The following is an 18309-nucleotide window of genomic DNA, read 5'->3' on the forward strand; positions in this document are numbered from 1 at the left end:
AAAAACAGGGTTTGGAGTCAGTCTCAAGTGTCCTCATCTGCAGAGTGAAGATGATCATACTTGAACCCTAGAGTTCTTAGGTGGCTTTCTATGAGGATGCATTCAGATCCCTTAGTACTTGGCCTGCCTTGGAGTAAGCACTCAGCATGTGTGAGTTCTCATTGTTAGTTACTGGATCCAGTCTTGACTTGAGAAGTGCTTGAGTGCACAAAGAGAGCTAATATCATGCAACACATGGCTTTGGTAGTTCTTTCTCTGACCCAGTGAACATAAAATATATTTACTGATGGGCTAAGATCAAAACAACATGTAAGAGAAGGAAATGTTCATAGATTTTCCCAAGACAAGAACTTTACTTAGACTAGAATCAGAGCATTCTTCACAGACTAAAATTATAGAGCTGAGAGTTCCCTGAAGGATTCTCTAATCAGGAGCATCTAACAGGATTACCTCCCATAGCTCACATTACAGCTCACACCTCTACTCTGGACTGGCTGTTTACTGTGTTCACTTCTGTGAGACACAGACTTCATGGATAACAGAGCTACATAGTCACTTAGTTTTATTTAATAGCTTATTACATTTTTCACAGGAGTAAGGAAATGGAAGGACCTAATTGAATCTTTGAGTTTAGATAGAGATGGGGATAGACATAATCATCATTGCTACCACGGAGCTCCATGAAGGCATCATTTCATCAGCTGTTTTCATGAGCAACAGGGAATCCATTCTTCTGGAAATGCTTCTCCAGAGCTGTCTTCTGAATTATACCCCTAAGCCATTTGGGTAGAGCAGCTAGCTTTTTAACATGGGATTCTCTAAGATGATCTTTCAAGTGACCCTAGAAGATGGACTGTTGTCATTGGACTACCTGTGATTTACTAAATGATGCTGTCTGTCTTGAAGGCAGACTTTGGTAAATTTACACTGTAATAGATTAAAGTGGCATGTGTTTTTGTAATGTCAATTAGCTCCCACATAATTGGTAAATAGAGAATGATGTTATTATAAGACAGAATCTCTTTGGGTCATATGGCATTTTTCCTGGGCTGCTAGAGTTTTGCACCACTGAGGAAGCAACAGGTGAAAGCAGAGTGCACCAACCCAGTAGCGAGCAGCAGCCTGCAGAGATGCGCGTTTCAGCACATGAGAGTTTTTCACTTAAATCTCTTCTTCTGGGCTCCAGCTGGTCACATGTTCTATCTTGGATGTGCTTCCTGTTTGTTTCATCCAGGCCCTGAGCCTTTTGCCCTTGCTCCATTGGTCAGCTGCCTCAATTTTTCCTTAAACCTCCTGCCTTCAAGTTATTAACTCCTTTAAAAAATGATAATTTAAGTTTTTAATAAAAAACTTAACGTGTCATTTTAATTGTGTTAATCATTTATGAACAGTTGCTATTGTTTTTGTTTGGTGTTCTGGTTACCAAGTTTCTAAGAGTTGGAGCTGCCTGTCCTAATCCTATTTTTCCCCATAAGTATTGTTATTTTTAGTGTGCAGTTTTACAGAAGGTGAGGTTTCTCACTAATACATAGTACATCACAGCAGGAATGCCTGGAGTTGTACTTATTTCAAGCTAACAGTTGTTTTTGTACCATAGACCAGGTCTGTGGCTGAAAAATATGGCACCAGCATTGTGCCTCTTGCTTTGTACATAGACTGCATATTTACCTTGATTCTGGCCCTTTGATATTTTTTGCTATGACAAAAACTGTTTACATACTCTTTCCACTGCAGACATGGAGGATGACTGAAGATTTTGTTCACTTTACAATGAACAAAGCGTATGTGTTGGGGAAAGTTCTTTCCGTTTGTCATTCTTGGGGGCCCAGTATTTCTAGTTAAGTTGCTACACAGATTTCTTTGTGGTTCAGCAGTTTGTCAGATCTCTGCAAATTCTCTCTTGAAGACATCTGTTGAGTGAAGTCGTGGCTTCATTGCAAACACTTGAGTTTTCACTAATTTTCTTCTGAGGGATTTTCATGCCTCCTTTTATAGGGAGTACGGAAACCCTTTCATCTTTTTGGAGAGTTTCGAGTTCTTTGGCTCCCATCTCCCCTGGTGAGGTTTTCCTTGAAGGACCATTCTGGTCATTATTGACTCTTTGGTTCTCTGTGGCTCTCTGCTTCAGACAGCAAGGCCCGTGTCTGTCCTGGGTGGCTGGAAAACCAGGTGATGGGAGGCTGAAGGGAGGTATCAGTACCTTTCTCTACTGCGCCCCCATTGGTACTTCCCTTCCTACGTCCCTTTCCTCCCCTAACCTTCTCAGCATAGTGTTTCCTTATATGGGCCTGCATTGGCTCTGAGCTCACTGTCTCAGAGGAATTACATGACATGCATAAATTATGAAACAGTTTTGCAAATTAGGTTTTAATTAAAACCAGCAGCTTAGAGCATCCAACTGGAAGCAGTCACAATGTTGAAAAGTGACACTGGTAGGGTGGGAGTTCAGGAGAAGGTCTGAGTGGCTTTGCATCCTGTTTGGATATTTTCAAAATGAATGCTGCAGAAAGGAGCTTCCTTCCATCTCAGACCCTCCTTAATCCACACCGCTGCCTTCCATGAATCCCTTTATGGCGTTAGACTCTTGACTGCCATGGGGACCAATATAATTTTCAAGAAGGAAATACAAATGCGTCTTCATTGTAGTTTTATCTGGACTTCGCCACATTTCCATTTGGTTCTACCAGTCTGCATTCTCACAGAGAACCGGCAGAACTTCCAGCTCCCCTGCATTGCCAGAACTCCCATTCAGATCACTTTTCAGCCGGATGATCACCCAAAATAAGGCTGAAGAATGACAATTTTAATTGGAACCTTATTTTTCAGATACAATACAGAGTGCAAGCCTGTGAGAAATGACTTCTGATTGTGAGAATTTTCAGAACATTGTAATGAGTAAAATGTCTGGGGCCTTCCCTCCACTGATACTCCTTAGCTATATGTAACATGAGACTTGTTCTGGTCTGCCCATTAATAATCCACATTTTTCAGCCTCTCAAAAAATGTCTGCCATCAAGTGAATAATTTATGCAGGCTTGCCTTTCATCTAGGCAGGGCTGTACTGCTAGAACAAAAACTCCAGATCTTTTCATTCAAAATGAAGTTTGAAAATCTGACCTTCAGTGATCAGTCCATGTTGCCACCAGCTAAGCCGGTGTGCTGGGCAGTGTGCTGTTCTCTGTAGACCTGCAGCAGAGCTAGCCACTTGACCTTTCAGAAATTTTGAATTTTAATATTCTCTATGTCTTTAACTCATTCGGACCCTGAGAAAGCCTTATCCAGATAATATGTATTTTTTAAATTACTGGAATATCTTTTTTTTTCTTGTTTTTTTTTTTTTTTGACAGAGTCTCACTCTGTCACCCAGGCTGGAGTGCAGTGGTGCGATCTTGGCTCACTGCAATATCTGCCTCCCAGGCTGAAGAGATTCCTGTGCCTCAGCCTCCTGAGTAGCTGGGACTACAGGTGCCCACTGCCATGCCCAGCTGATTTTTGTATTTTTTTAGTAGTGACAGGGTTTCACCAGGTTGACCAGGGTGGTCTCAAACTCCTGATTTCAAGTGATCTGCCCTTGTCGGCCTCCCAAAAGGCTGGGATCACAGGCGTGAGCTGCTGTGCCTGGCCTGGAATATCTTTAAAGATGATAATACATAGCGTTGGCTTGGGGGTGGTACAGTGAACATCAGAGAGATTCTTGGTCAGAGTGTAACTTTGGACAACTTTTCTTGAGAGTATTTGACCTCAATGTGCAATACCCTTTGACCAATAGTTCACCTTCTTGAAAAGTTGAGAGGGTGTTTAACAATTTGGCTTCAAGGATGTCCATTATTACAGTGTCATTCATGTTCGTGACAGTGTAGATCTCTAATAAGTAACTTACTACATATTCAAATAATTTAAATACCATAAAGTCATTTAACGTGGTGTTGCAGTCAACGATGGATATTAGCATCTTGGGAGCTTTAAATGTCTTTTTGGCCTTTTTTGTCTAATTTTCCACAAAAAACCAGCATTATTTGTGTGATATTTTTAAAAGAAACATATAGGGAAGTATATGCATTGCCAAGAAGGGTCTGTTTGTCTTTTTCTTGCTTTTAAACATACTCTTGGAAAAAAGAAATTAAGTCCCATTTATACCTCCAACTAGAGAGTGAGAAGTCATTATTAATTATATATGGCCTGGTAAGATAATACCCAAATTCATAAAAGCAAGAAGATTTGGAATATATAGATACCATTTTCCCCATAAATCTTTCCAACAAAGTTTGAAGGACTTACCGATAGGGGGCAAAAATAGAATGAGACGTGAATGGTTGTAAAGTAGTAAGGTCAGCTATATTTGTTTGCTTTTATTGACCCTGTTTTTATCTTATCTGTCCCTCTGCAGGGTTATCTCTACCTGTATTTCTACTGTTTTCTCCTCTTCCTCCTTCATCATCACCATAATGACAAGGCATTAGCTGAAACCATGTAACTGGGGAGGTCATCCTATTAGGGATTATGGAGTAACCAACAGGTGCCCACATTTAAGGAGCAAGAGAAGGAATACGGAGTAAAGGAAGTGGCAGACTGGCACTCATGGGAAAGCCGGGGTACGGAGGGGAGAAAATTCCAAGGAGAAGGATATTCCGAGACATACCTTTTGTCTCCCTGACCTATCCAATATTATTATAAAGACCAGAATAGCTTCTAGACTTTGGAGAAACATGACTGCCCATGTGTTTCTAAGGAAATTTTATGCATAGCATTGGAAATCTTTTGAGGAAATTATTCCTGAGTATTTTTGAAGCTGAGCAGTTATGGAAATATTTTGTTGAATCCCTTTATTTGTACAAGTAAAATCTAGTTGTGATCTGCCATGGTATGTACCTAGAGATGGCCAGCTGCAAGTTTCTACGAAAATAACAAGGAAAACTCAGTTCACTCAGAATGCTCCAATAGCTTGTACTGAGCTGGAAGGCACTAGAAGCTAGGTCTCATGGATGGATGTGGGGTCAGATGACAGCATGGGGGCTGAGTTCTGCCGTCTCACTGCCATGCCCTCCCTGGTGTTGGCTTCACTCTCAGGCCTATGTGATGGTCTATCTGCAGTAGTAGTTCTAGGTCTTCCTTCCCAGATTCTAGTGCCAGTCTTTCCTCCCAGATTCCTTTCTCTAGGGAGAAAGCTAGCAGAGGGAAAATGGGAGAGGAGTATAATTGAAAAGTCTTGCTTAGCCTAGATTAGGTCACAAGTCTACCCTGAGCCAATTGCTGTAGCCAAGGGAAAGTGAGGAGTTGATGGCTTGGGTCTCAGCAATGTCCACATCATGAGGCTTGGCCTCTTACCCAGAGCATGGGACATTCTGAAGGAAAGGGGTTAGATGATTAATGTAAAGAGACAAGTGTTCTAGATTTCTCATCTGTCAAATTGTAGTAATAACACTGTTATTAGAGATAGGAGTCACACTCTGCCTAATGTACCTTGCTCAGACCCTGTCATTTCTTCACTAACCCACTGTGATGTAGCAGTAACTCAGTGAGAAGGGTTCTGATACCAGGTCTGTAGGGTCATCTGTGGACCTTGAGGCTGGTGATTACTGTAACCTCTCATATGCTATCAGATTGGAGCCAGCCCTAAATACTGTGAAGGTTACACAGTCACGGGATGATAACAGCCACTCTTATGGGCCATTTGTTTATGTAAAGACTCAATATGGATTAGCTCATTTAATCCTCAGATTAATCCCATGAAATAATGTTATTACTACTATTTTACAAATGAGAAATCTAGAGCTCAGAGATGCTATATTATTATCCAGGTTCTTATGGCCAGTAAGTGGTAGAGGGAGTATTTGAAAGCAGGTCTACCAAGCTCCAAGGCCCTCCTTCTTTCATTGCTTCTTCCTTCCTTCCTTCCTTCCTTTCTTTCTTCCTTCCTTCCTTCCTTCCTACCTTCCTTCCTTCCTTCCTTCCTTCTTCTTCTTCCTTTTCTTCTGTTCTTTCTCTCTTTCTTTCTCTCCTTCCTTCAGTCATTCCTTCCTTCCTTTTCCCCTCCCTCCCTGCTTTCTTCCCTCCCCCCTTCTTTCCTTCTTTCTTCCTCTCTTTCTTCCTTCCTTTCTTCTTTCCTCTCTCCCCACTTCCTTTTTTCTTTTTAATCTCCCTCCCTCCCTGATCTTTTTTCTTTCTTTCCCATTTCCCTCTTTGCCTCCTTCCTTCTCTTCAACAAATATGCACTTAATTCTTACCAAGGGCCAGGAATAGGTCTAGTCCCTAGGAATACAACAATGAATAAGATAGATACATTCTCTTGGTGGATATTATATGGAGAGGTCATCAAAAAACCTAAACAAGTAAACAGGAAGATTACAGAGTGCAGCAAATGCTAAGACAGGAATAAACAAGATGATTTTATAGAAAGACACTTTAGGTAAAGAGAATAACACCTGCCAGAAGAGGTGCCCTCAGAGCTGGGATCTGACAGGATGGATAGGGAATTGGTGAGGCAGGGAGGTGTGGTAGTCAGAGAATTGACCCAGAGTTGTGGGGACAGAGCATTAACGAATCAGAGGAAAGGGCCCACAAAGGCTTTAAAGTAAGTGGGACTTGAAGGACAGGCTGGCTAAGTACCAGACTTATACCTGCAGACCATTCTGGGTGCCATGTAAAGGAAGGATTGGAGGGCAGGAATGAACCTTGAGAGACCAGATGAGCAGCAATGGTGGCTTGGTGTGGGGTGGCAGAAGTGGATGGAATATGAGACAGAACCCGCACTGCCAAATCTAAGCTCATTAGAGACCCCTTGGCATCGGTTTTAGAGTTTGAGCCAGCTAACAGAACGGTCTTTGCTCTATAGCAGAGTAGGGCTCTTTATCCACGTTGCTTAATGAAGATGAATGGAAGATTATACATGCAAGCATCCACAAGGAAAAAAATGAACACATGGAACCTTAGCAGCAAGCAGGGATTGATCATTCATTCATGAGGCCCGAGGAAAAGGGCCAGTTTTACAAATGGAATAAACATATGTAGGCCAGGCATTTTTTGTTTTACACAGTTGGCAGGAAAATACTTTGTTTCCTATTTGGTCTTTACATATTTCATAGTGAAATGTGTTGTTTTGATCAATAGATCTTTAATTGGAGTTTTATGTTTGAAAAAGAGTCCACTCAAGTTTGGAACTTCATTGAGCTAAAGCAGTGGATGGCCTCTCAGTCACTCCCATGACTCTGTGAAATTGAGGTAGAAATGAAGTGAATTCGGAGAGTTAAAACAAAAACATTTTCCTCTGCTTGGTGCAGGAACCATCCCTTTTTGAAATGCCTTTATGGGGTCTTGGAGCTCTTCCTCAGATCTCCTTGTGCCTCACCTGTTGTTCCTCACAGGCTTCCTGTGCTGGCCCGACCTCATCACTGGGCTCTCCCTGGTGGGATCTCCGTGATTGAGGTCCAGGCTCCAGCTCTCTTCTGCCCTGACTCACCACTGCGGTAACCTCATCTGCATGCAGACAGTAACCAAACTCAGGTGTCCTCCCTGGACGTGAGCTTTGTATTTCCAGCTGCCTACCGTACATCTCTGCCTACAAGCCTAAGAGGCATCTTGAACTTTTCTTAATTTTAGACAAAACTGAACTCTTGGTGTTTTTCCTCAACTATGCTCCTCCCATACTCATCTTGTCAGTATGCCTCTCCCATAGTCACCTTCTCAGTAAACAGCAGCTCCATTTTTGCATTTATCAAGGTCAAAACCTTGGCTGCATCTTTGATGTCTCTCCTTCTCTCCTGTCATCATCCAGGCTATCATCTCGATTCTCAGCTCTACCTCAGGTCAGACTATTGCCTGCTGCCTCTAACACCAGCGTGCTAATCCTATTTTTTGTTTTGTTTTTTGAGATGGCGTCTCACTCTGCCACCCAGGCTGGAGTACAGTGGCGTGATCTTGGCTCACTGCAACCTCTGCCTCCTGGATCCAAGTGATTCTTTTACTTCAACCTCTCAAGTAGCTGGGATTACAGTCACACACCACCATGCCCAGCTAATTTTTTATTTTGTATTTTTAGTAGAGACAGGGTTTCACCATGTTGGCCAGGCTGGTCTTGAACTCCTGACCTCAGGTGATCTGCCCACCTCAGCTTCCCAAAGTGCTGGGACCACAGGCATGAATCACTGCATCCGGCCTCCATCAGTTCTTATCTAGACCAGTCAACAATCTCCTTACCAGCCTCCCTTCTCAAGTTCTGTCTCTGTTGCTCTCTGGCTTTGTGACCTTGTAGTTTCACCATCTGCAGAACTGGGGTAATAATGGAACTTACCTAATAAGATTACTGATGAGTTTTCAGTAAGTTAATATAGATAAAGCACTTTGAATGGTAGATATCATGTCACAGCTATCATAATCACCTTTCACTACTGCTATCCTCACAGGCACATCCTAGTCCATGGCTGTTAGCCTTAAGAAAACCTCAGAGGTTAGAATGACTGCTAGAGCTCTAGCCATCACATTCACCTTCCTGGCAACAGGATGGAGAAAGTCTTTTTTTTTCTTTTTTTGAGATGGAGTTTCACTCTTGTTGCCCAGGCTGGAGTACAATGGCGTGATCTTGTCTCACCTCAATCTCTGCCTCCCGGGTTCAAGCGATTCTCCTGCCTCAGCCTCCCGAGTAGCTGGAATTACAGGCATGCACCATCATTCCCAGCTAACTTTGTATTTTTAGTAGAGACAGGGTTTTGCCATATTGATCAGGCTGGTCTTGAACTTCTGACCTTGGGGATCCACCCAACTTCGGCCTCCCAAAGTTCTGGGATTACAGGCATGAACCACCAAGCCCAGCTGAGGGAGCGCTTTGAAAGACACCATCTGGCAAAGCCACATCCATGCATATCTCATTGGCCATGACGGAACCCACTTAACCACCTTTATCTTTAACAGAGTCATTTAGCTGATCTTGGCTAAAATTGGGGTTTCTGGTACCAAAAAAAGAAAAGCAGTGTGACAATAACTGTGGTACCAACAGCAGGTATGTGGTACTATGAAAGCCTGTGAAAAGAGCATGTGACAAGAGAGGGTAAATGAGTCTTCTTTGAGACAGAGACAACTGACCAGAGAAACAGGTGTTTGCCAGGTAAGGGGTCTGAGGATGAGCTCCAGGATGAGAGAACAGAACAAATGTCTATGACCAGAGAGGACACGGACAGTCTTCATGCTGCACCATCTGTTGTACACCACATGTTGAAAACCATGGTGGCTGGGTTCTCTGTCCTCCATCTAGACTCTTCCATAAGAAGTGATGCCAGGATTTCTCATCCATGCTTTCTCTTCTGGGTGGTGCCTGGATGGAATGGCCCATGAGGTCCCCAGGCCCTCCAGGGGTGTGGGTTTGTGCTGCTACTGTGTGGTTGTGTGAGAAGTATCACTGGTTGGAGCAGACATGGGTCCACCCACAGCCTTGTCCTTGACTTTAACAGGAACATTTCCTGACTAGATGACCTTGGGGAGATACTTAACCATTCTAAATATTGTCTGTTTCCTCACCTATAAATTGAGAAGATACTAATATCTCATCCAGAGATTCACTATAAAAAGCAAAAGAGCTAAAACTGATAACGCATTTAGCCAGGTACACCTGGCTTATGGAAAGAGTCCAATCAACAGCGACTATTTCTGTTATTGCTGTCACCTTCATCTTCATCATTTCCTCTCCTTCATTCCCTTCTGAATGACACATTCTCCATCTTTTCATGTTTGAATGTGACTTGTCACCTGAAGTGTACCCTGCACCCAGCTTTTCCTTAGGAGTGTGTAAACCCACCGCACACCATGACTTTTTTCTTTACCCTTCTTTTGGAAAAATGACTTGAGGATGTATTCAGTTATATAGTGAAGCTTACAGTCTGCGATGTGGGCCAGGAAGGAACCCAGTGCTGCCTGTCCAGCCCCCTCATGGAGTAAATGAGGAAATAGACCCAGCAAGAGGGAGGCCACTTGGCAATGCCTAAAAGGTGGCTTTGAAGAAGAAAATATCTCCCTGGTGTGTTGAGGAAGAGATGTCACCTTGTCTGGGGCCTGATGATGATGGGAAGTGCCCAGGCTGTTTTTTTGCATATCCAGGGGTCATTGAGACAATTAGTCATAGACAGACATCTATACCAAGCCATGGCAATGTGAGTTTCAGATATGTTCCTCTAGCAGATATATTTTCCTCTTGAAGGCCATTAGCTTGGGTGATTAACATGGTGGTGGGGGGTGTTGATTCAAGGATTCAAGGCAGTTACCCTGATTATCTTTCCCTGGCATCGACTCTGGGTATATCCTAGTAATAAGGTATCTTATTTAACAAGGGAAATAAATACCAGTCACAGGTTAGAGGACTTCACACATACGTATGGGGAAGATGCCTTCTCTGCCCTCATGGAGTTTGTGACATAGCAGGATAGAAAGGCATTTAATGAAAGAATTACATAATCACTAGAGTTGTGCTCAGAACTACAGAGAAGCAGCACAGGGAAATGTTTTGCCATTTCCTATTTCTAACAAATGCTGCTGATTGGTTATAATATTCTTTTGTTTGTTTGTTTGTTTTGTTTTTTGAGACATCATCTCACTCTGTCCCCCAGGCTGGAGTGCAGCAGCGCTGACAGGGCTCACTGCAGCCTCAACCTCCTGGGCGCAGGTGATCCTCCCACCTCAGCCTCCCGAGTAGCTGGGAATACAGGTGTGTGCCACCATCCCTAGCTAATGTTTTTGTATTTTTTATAGAGATGGAATTTCACTATGTTGCCCAGGCTGGTCTCAAGCTCCTGAACTCAAGCAATCTGCCCACCTTGGCTTCCCAGGGTACTGGGATTACAGGTGTGAGCCACCACACCTGGTTGGTTATAAAATTCTTTCCAGTGAAACTCAGGTGTGACTTCAGAATCCTTCTCAATATGGCCCTTCATCCAGCCATTGCTAATGAGTCAGAGCTGGTTCTTGGGGCAAAATCTAGCAGCTATCCAAGATCTGGCCATTCCCCAGCCCTCTCCCAATCATTCCACTTTACAGAGAAGCACACTGGCTGGAGACTGGAAGGCATGTGCCTCAAGACTTGAGCCAGAGGCCAAAGTGGACCAGGTAACTGGCTGGTCTGGCCCCTAGGGCAGAGCCCTGCACACAATTCATGAATGCTGGTTGATGATGTACTGGGGAGCCAGGTCCTAGCAGCAGCAGCATATGTGGCCACAGAGGATCTGATCTAAATGTGTACTCTTCTACCCTGAGACTACTTCAGAGAGGTCCATCCTGGTGAGGGCATCACAAGCTGTAATTTACACTATTTAAAAGCTCCAATAGGAAAGTTGCCCTTTGTTCTTCCAGGTTATTTCTTGAGGGAAATATATGTTTTGCGGGGAGATTGAGGGCAGTCTTAAACTGAGGACATCACCACAAAGGCCTGGTCTGTCATTTTCCTTCCCAGGATTTCTTTCCCATGTGCTTAAGTGGATGAGTCAAAAAGAGTTGTTTCCTGCTCAACAAAGATAAAACTGAGAGAGAGAGAGAGAGAGAGAGACAGGCAGACAGACAGACAGACAGACAGAAAGACAGAAAGGGCAGCTTTCCTGTCAAAGAGACCTGCAAAGTCTAGTGCAGGGCTTCACTTTGGTATTTATTTTGCAGTCCATCAAACGTTTGTCATACTCATGGCCCCGTGCATTCATGGGACATAGCTGTGATTCAGCATAAATGCTTTCCTAAGAAAATATACATTTTTCATTCCACAGTGTTCATGTATCCAAGGTTTCTTTCCTCTTGTGTGAAAAGATATTTAATATTTGAGCAACTTTTTTAAAAGTGATTCCTCATTTTAGGCTCAGTTTCTCACCTCGTGGTCCATTTTTTTCCTGAACTCTTGAAAAGCACTGGAGGAGCTCATGAGCTTCCTTTCTGAATATTTCTGCCATAACTAGGAGGAAGGAATCAGGAAAACATGCTTGTATTTCTGTCTTCTTAAATTGGGAGATCTGTTTAAGAGAAGAGTGTTGGAAATGGAGTGTTGGAGAAGTTGGAATCCGCTTTTCGTAGACATTCTCAATACCATTTTGGAGACGTCTCTGAGATCCACGACATCTTATTTGTTCTACTCTTTGTGGGCTCCATCCACGGGGTAGGGGCTTAGGACAGGTTTAAGAGAACCTGGTCTTCGTGCATCAGAAGAGAAAGAATTTACCAGAGTAAAAAGAATGGAAACGATGATTCAAGTGGAGACCTTAAGATGTCTGATTTAGTTGCTTTGCATCTTCCAGCACTTCTGACGTCTTGAGCTCTAGAGAGACAGAGAGCAAGTCTGCTGTCACAATTCCCAAGTGTTTGCAGTCTTCATTTATGTGTGAATTGAGTTGAATTTGTATGTTCTAAAGCCAGGCAGCACACTACTCTGAGTCTTTATCTATGAGACATTGTATAATTACTTAACCGTTAAGTTTCATTTTAGTTTTCATCTGTAAAATAGGGACACCTAGCCTTGGGTTGCTGTGATTTAAGGGGATAATGCAAGGACTTAACACAGTGCCAGGTGACAAGTTCACACTCGATAAATGTTAGTCCCTATGATGGGAAGTAAATCTTGGTAATGATGTAATTCTTAGATTGGGTATTTAATACATGGATAATGTTAATTCCATTCCAGATTAGAAAAATGCTTTTCAAAAACACTGCATGCTATAATGGCAGTCATAATACTGTGGAATTAAACCACAGCCCAATACTCGCAACACAGAGATATAGACAAATATGTCTCATAAATGTTCATCTTTTTCCACATGCTTATGAATTTCAGTTCTTTGCCTGTGCCACTGGGAAAGCTGTTATGGTCTTATTTTATGGATTGCCTGACTGCTTTTTCCTTGTTCTTAGAACATCAGCTTTACTTTAAATGCAGAAATCCTTGTGCATACTTCCTTAACCACCAACAAAGGGAACAGTTAATGTGCTACAAAGCAAGAAACATTGACTTTAAAAAAACGGAGCATTGTTCTAATGGTCTTACCTTTATATACAGCAGGGTTTCTCTGTATAGAGAAACCACACAGTTGGTGCTGTGGATATATGGGCTGGGAAATTTCTTTTTGTGAGCGGGGGTGGGGGGTCCTGTCCTGTGCATTGTAGGATGTTCTACAGTATCCCTTGGCCTCTGCCCTCTAGAGGCCAACAGCTCTGGCTCCCTTCCCTTTCACCCGCCGGATGTGACAACCCTAAATGTCTTCAGATGGCCCTCCTCCAGTTGAAAATGGCTGGTCAAAGGAAGAACGAACTGGGTCATAGGACTGTGCCCTTCAGATCACTGGACAGAAGAGCCTCAGTTCCAGCTTTATAGGAGATTACCTACTGCTTTGGATGTGGTGATTCCCAAAACACATGCTGAAAGCTCATAGATTATCTGTTGATACCGCAGATTCAGAAAGCAGGTCAAATAATCAGCACTGTAACTTTGTTTTGAAAAATAACTTGCTTTACCTCTATTTCACTCTTCTCGCCATTTTTGTTTCTTAACTGGCAAATGGAAACAAAATGAAGTTTTCCCATTAATCTTCTTATATAATGACTTTTTTCTTTTTTTTTTTTTTTTGTTTTGTTTTGTTTTCCCCTTCAGCTCCCTCAGGCACAAAAGGTAAATTCTTTTCTGTCGCATTTCAGTCACCCCAGAACTCACGAGTCGTGCATGCCTCCATGGTATTGTACATTTGGCACTGTTCATGACCAGTGAAATGGTTTTCCTCCCACGGCTTCAGAAACCTGAAGTTGGGCAGGAACAGAGAGGCCAGCCCACTGCTCCTTTGCTGAGTTAGTCCCTCTGAAGGACCCTGTGGTGGCCAGTGATAGGTGAATCCATGCCTAACTGTTTCGCTAAGAATTATCAAATAAATAGGTCAAGAATAAGTTTGGCCCATTCCTTCCAACATAGCATTCCAGGCCTTCTCTGAAATAATTTTTAGGGAGACAAATAATGTGAATAATTCATAAGGTGTGGTGACCAAGTTCAAACTTGGGGCTCCTAGCCAAATCTCCAAAAACTCTTCTTGGATTTTATTGATTGTAAAAATCAGCAGCTCTTTTGTTGGCCTCATCATCCCAGAGACCATTAGAGCAGATTTCTTGCCAATGGCCAGACCCTTTCACTGGTCCTCATTGTCTGAGATGATCTAGTTCCACCATCTAGAGTGTTCTCTGTCCAGAAAGACTCCATGTGGTTGCAGTGATGGCTTTGCTGTGTCACCCTCATAACACATCATCGTATTCTAAGGACATTTATGGCAGAAAATTTGTCACTCAGTGCCTGCCGCATTGTTCTTGTGTATTTCACAAACATAAGCAAAACTTCTGGAAGACACAGCAATCTCTGGGGGCCAAATGTTTTGTTTCAAGAGTTCAGGTAGGGCGCCACTCTGAAATTTAAACAGCGTCTCCTTTGCTCTCCAGTTTAGAGCAAAGATGATTTGGTTCCTTCTCATTGAGAGAGAGCACAACTGCTCTACTAAAGACAGTCTGTTCAGACCATATGGACAACCAGAGGCCTAGAAATCATTACACAATTACTCACATATATTTGAGATATTTAAACAAGGCAAGACATGCTAGTGTGTGACTTGGCTTGTGGTAATGTTTGATTACACTTCAATGCTGTCACAAAAGGACTGAACACTTCATTAAAAGTTAAAGTATTCAAGACTTACAACAGCTTCCAGGGTAAATAAATGGTCAGAATTCCAGATTGTTTGGAAGGCTCAATGTCTTTGATAGGATATGCTTTCCTAATTGCCTACATTTGAATTTTTTTGATAGAGAGACTTCACAAATTCCGTGCCTAAAAATGGACCAGCCTCAGTTTATTGGCATTTATTCACCAAATTTCCACTGATCCATATACAAAGTATTCCTGTTATAGAAGATGCCTCATGAATTGAAGGTGCCATAAGTTACAGAATTTTATTTTATTTTTTGAGATGGAGTCTCGCTGTGTCACCCAGGCTGGAGGGCAAGGGCGTGATCTCAGGTCACTGCAGCCTCCACCTCCTGGGTTCAAGCAATTCTCCTGCCCTAGCCTCCTGAGTAGCTGGGATTACAGACATGCACCACCATACCCGGCTTATTTTTGTATTTTTAATAGAGATGGGGTTTTGCCAGGTTGGCCGGGCCGATCTTGAACTCCTGACCTCAGTTGAATCTACCCACCTTCGCCTCCTAAAGTATTGGGATTACAGGTATGACCCACTGCACCCAGCCAGCCATAGAATTTTTAAACGAAGTTCAAAGCAGAGCAACACAGAATATAGTAAGAACAAATGTTGCTGGGTGTGTAATTGTTCCGTAGCACTTCCTTCATTGCACTGGCTTCTTATATCATCATGTATTGACTCACATCACATGCCCGGTGAAGTGGAGCATATTATTGTGGTCATATAAAGTCCAAAGTCAAGAAAGGTGCCTTAGCTGGCTTCCTAATTTTTTTCCTGAGTTATGTCAGACATACCAAGGGACTTGTTCTGTAGCCCTATGTGAAAAGGAATAGCTTTGCCTTCTGCTCCTCATGGCTAGAAATTGTCTTTTTTTCTATTAAAATGGAGAAAGGCACTTACCTTACAAAATATTAAGAGATCTATGCGACATAGTTTCAGAATGCTTTGTGGGTAGTTTCTGGGAAATTCAGCTCTTCGAAGAAGGAGTTTGAACATAAACCTCAGGTGTCCAGGCTGGAGGGTGAGAAGAGTTGGGGGAGAGGTGCACTACAGATTGCAGGCATCCTCCCAAAGGCTGCAAGTCTCCACCTGGTAAGGTATCAGCATCCCCGCCCCCAACTGTCTTTCCCACCCATTCCCCAGTATTACCTCAGTGACACTTGCAGAGACCTTTGTTAGAAGGCTGAGATTCTTGAAAGTGTCAGCTTTCCTTAGATTTGCTGTCTTGCTGCCTGGCCAGCAAAGGAATGTGGTGGTTCCATTTTAGCCTTCATGCATTTGATACCATGCATAAGTTACTTAACATCTCTAAGCCTAACTGTTTTTATTTATTTAAGGAGAATGATAAACTAACTTCCCACTTTTGTTTCGAGAGTTATTTCTCTTACCTGTTCCTCGCACATAGCCTGGCATATGCTAGACCCTCAAAATGTAGAGTTCTCATTACCACTTGGTTTGACTTGATCCCTGGTGCTTCAATGCACATCAAGAGAGCAGTCATGTGTGAGGGGTGGTCTGGTTCCTCTGCACAGTGTTTTGTGATTCTGACTCAAGCCTAATGAATAATTGGGAGAGGAGAAAAGAGCCCAGCAGGTATGTGGCGCTCCCCCCATTTCATTAGAAACTAGGTGCTTGAACTGACTGCACCTTCTATATGTAGTCAGAAGGAAATGGAGATTGCTCTTGAAACCCCAACAAAGCAAAGACTTGTAGAAAGAATTGTTTTGAGAGGTTTCTTCCTAATGCCTTTGACATTACCCATAGATTTCACCCATCTGTGGCTGTGATTCTAATGAGCTCTTTCCAAACCCCTGAGTTTGTTATTCCAGGGGTGAAAGAGAGGCACCCCCAGCCGCTTCAGCTTTGGCCTGCTTTTCACATGAGGTCATGAGCGCATACATTGGACCATATGGTGTCTGCATTTGTGCTGTGTTTTTGTTGGAATCTGCCTTTGTATCATCTGCAACTATTTTCTCTATAAATATTTTAAATAGTTATGTCTCTGTAAACATATTTATTTTAATCTCTTGGCTGAACTGCATCTAAAAATGTCCCATTTGGGTGTCCCTTTTACATGTAGCGGCCATTAATGATTGTTGTCTGTAAGTTATGGTTTTTGTGCTTCTAATATTTTGAGGGTCTTCCAAAACTTCTCTTCTAGTTCTTTATGACAATTTCTTCGAAAAACAGTTTGAAAAAAATTACGTATTTTTTCTATATTCTTAAGCATCTCCAAGATAATTCCTAGACTCTATAAATTTTAATCCTTGATATGAAATTGGAGTGGCACTAACTGGTGATGAACCTAATAAATATGAAATATTTTTACCAAATGTGGAGGCAGTGTCCTGAAGTTTCGGCTAAAAAATATGTAGCAATACAGACACAACGCTTTCAAGGCATTACAAATTCATTCTTCTGGGTGGAAATTGGAGCAGTTTCTCCAGGGAATTGATTGTCCCTGAATTCAACAATGCAGAGAGGTCCATGTGTAAGAAAGCTCTGCCTTTTTAAAATTCTTCTTTACTTCTACAAAGATGTCTGAGAGATCCAATTTTATGATAATAACATAGCAGAATTATCCAAAGCCATTTACAAATATATGTTCAATAGTCATACTATTGAACAAAATAGTCCATTTTTTTCTAGCTGCATTTTTTTTTCATGTAGGTTCTGTCTATAGGAGCTAAACATCAGTTATTCAATGCAGGACGAATTTAATCAGTATAGGTTTAATCAACAGAGAGTGGGCCTTAAGTGTTTAAAATCAAAAATACTCCTCTGGCAATTCCAAACATGGCTGTTTACGTGGATTAAGGTATCCAGACACTGGTACCATTTCCCTTCATTTTCTGCTGTGTTCACACAACTTTGGAATTTGCCTATTTCTTAAAGGTTTCCTAGGTGCTCTTTCTTTCCTGACACCATGTTAGTTAATATCAGCCTGAGAATTCTGAGTACGCATAAGCATTTTTACAAAACCATAGTTAAAGCAGACCACATCTCTAATCCTGTTTGGAACAGCAGTTGATGCATTCAGGGCCGCACGGTATGGCAAAACGATCTCTGTTTAATAGCCCGACCGACCGCATGTTTTGTTTCCTGTTAGGAATAGCTTAACTTGCCTCCTTGAACAAACACAGCAGGGTTCAAGATCTGTTGTTCTATGCCTGCTGTGATATTCTGTGCTGCTTAACTTATATGAGGACTCAGGAGTGCATAAATTAGCTTCTTAAATGGAGGTCGATTTTTGGTCTTTCTTTCAGGATGGAACTGTTTTATTAATTTCTCCCCCTGAGTGCAAATGGCATCCTGAATCTATTTGCATTTTTTTTTGTTTCCTTGTTTATGTTATATTTTGGAGGAATAAATAGAAGTATTCATTTATCTAGAGGTCTTTCTTTCTTTCTTTCTTTCTTTCTCTTTCTCTCTCTCTCTTCTTCCTCTCTCTCTATCACTCTCTCTCTCTTTCTCTCTGTCTCTGTCTCTCATTCCTTAGGTACAAATTTGTACAAATAGAATTTGGCCTAGCTCTTATCTCAGGGTAATCAGATTTCAGCAATTGTGAGGCATCATTTATCATTCTTTGCCTCATTTAACTTCTATACTTTGAACAGTTGAATTA

At 42.2% G+C, this 18309-nt stretch overlaps 1 protein-coding gene across 28 annotated transcripts in view; it reads left to right on the forward strand.

Annotated features, from left to right (window-relative positions):
- Positions 1-18309, forward strand: part of CACNA2D3 (calcium voltage-gated channel auxiliary subunit alpha2delta 3) — a 923853-nt gene that overhangs the window by 654660 nt on the left and 250884 nt on the right. For 17 of the 28 annotated variants that reach the window (XR_008476741.2, XM_078351196.1, XM_078351195.1 and 14 more), the window contains one exon: positions 13601-13618. The exons of the other annotated variants lie outside the window; for them this stretch is intronic. Coding sequence is in view for 16 of the 17 variants with exons in the window: in XM_078351196.1 (XP_078207322.1) it covers positions 13601-13618 (18 nt within the window). In the remaining variant the exon portion in view is untranslated. The remainder of the gene's footprint in view (positions 1-13600; positions 13619-18309) is intronic. 28 annotated transcript variants of the gene reach the window in all.

Source organism: Callithrix jacchus, chromosome 15 (assembly GCF_049354715.1).
Source record: "Callithrix jacchus isolate 240 chromosome 15, calJac240_pri, whole genome shotgun sequence".
In the NCBI taxonomy this organism is placed as follows: Eukaryota; Metazoa; Chordata; class Mammalia; order Primates; family Cebidae; genus Callithrix; species Callithrix jacchus.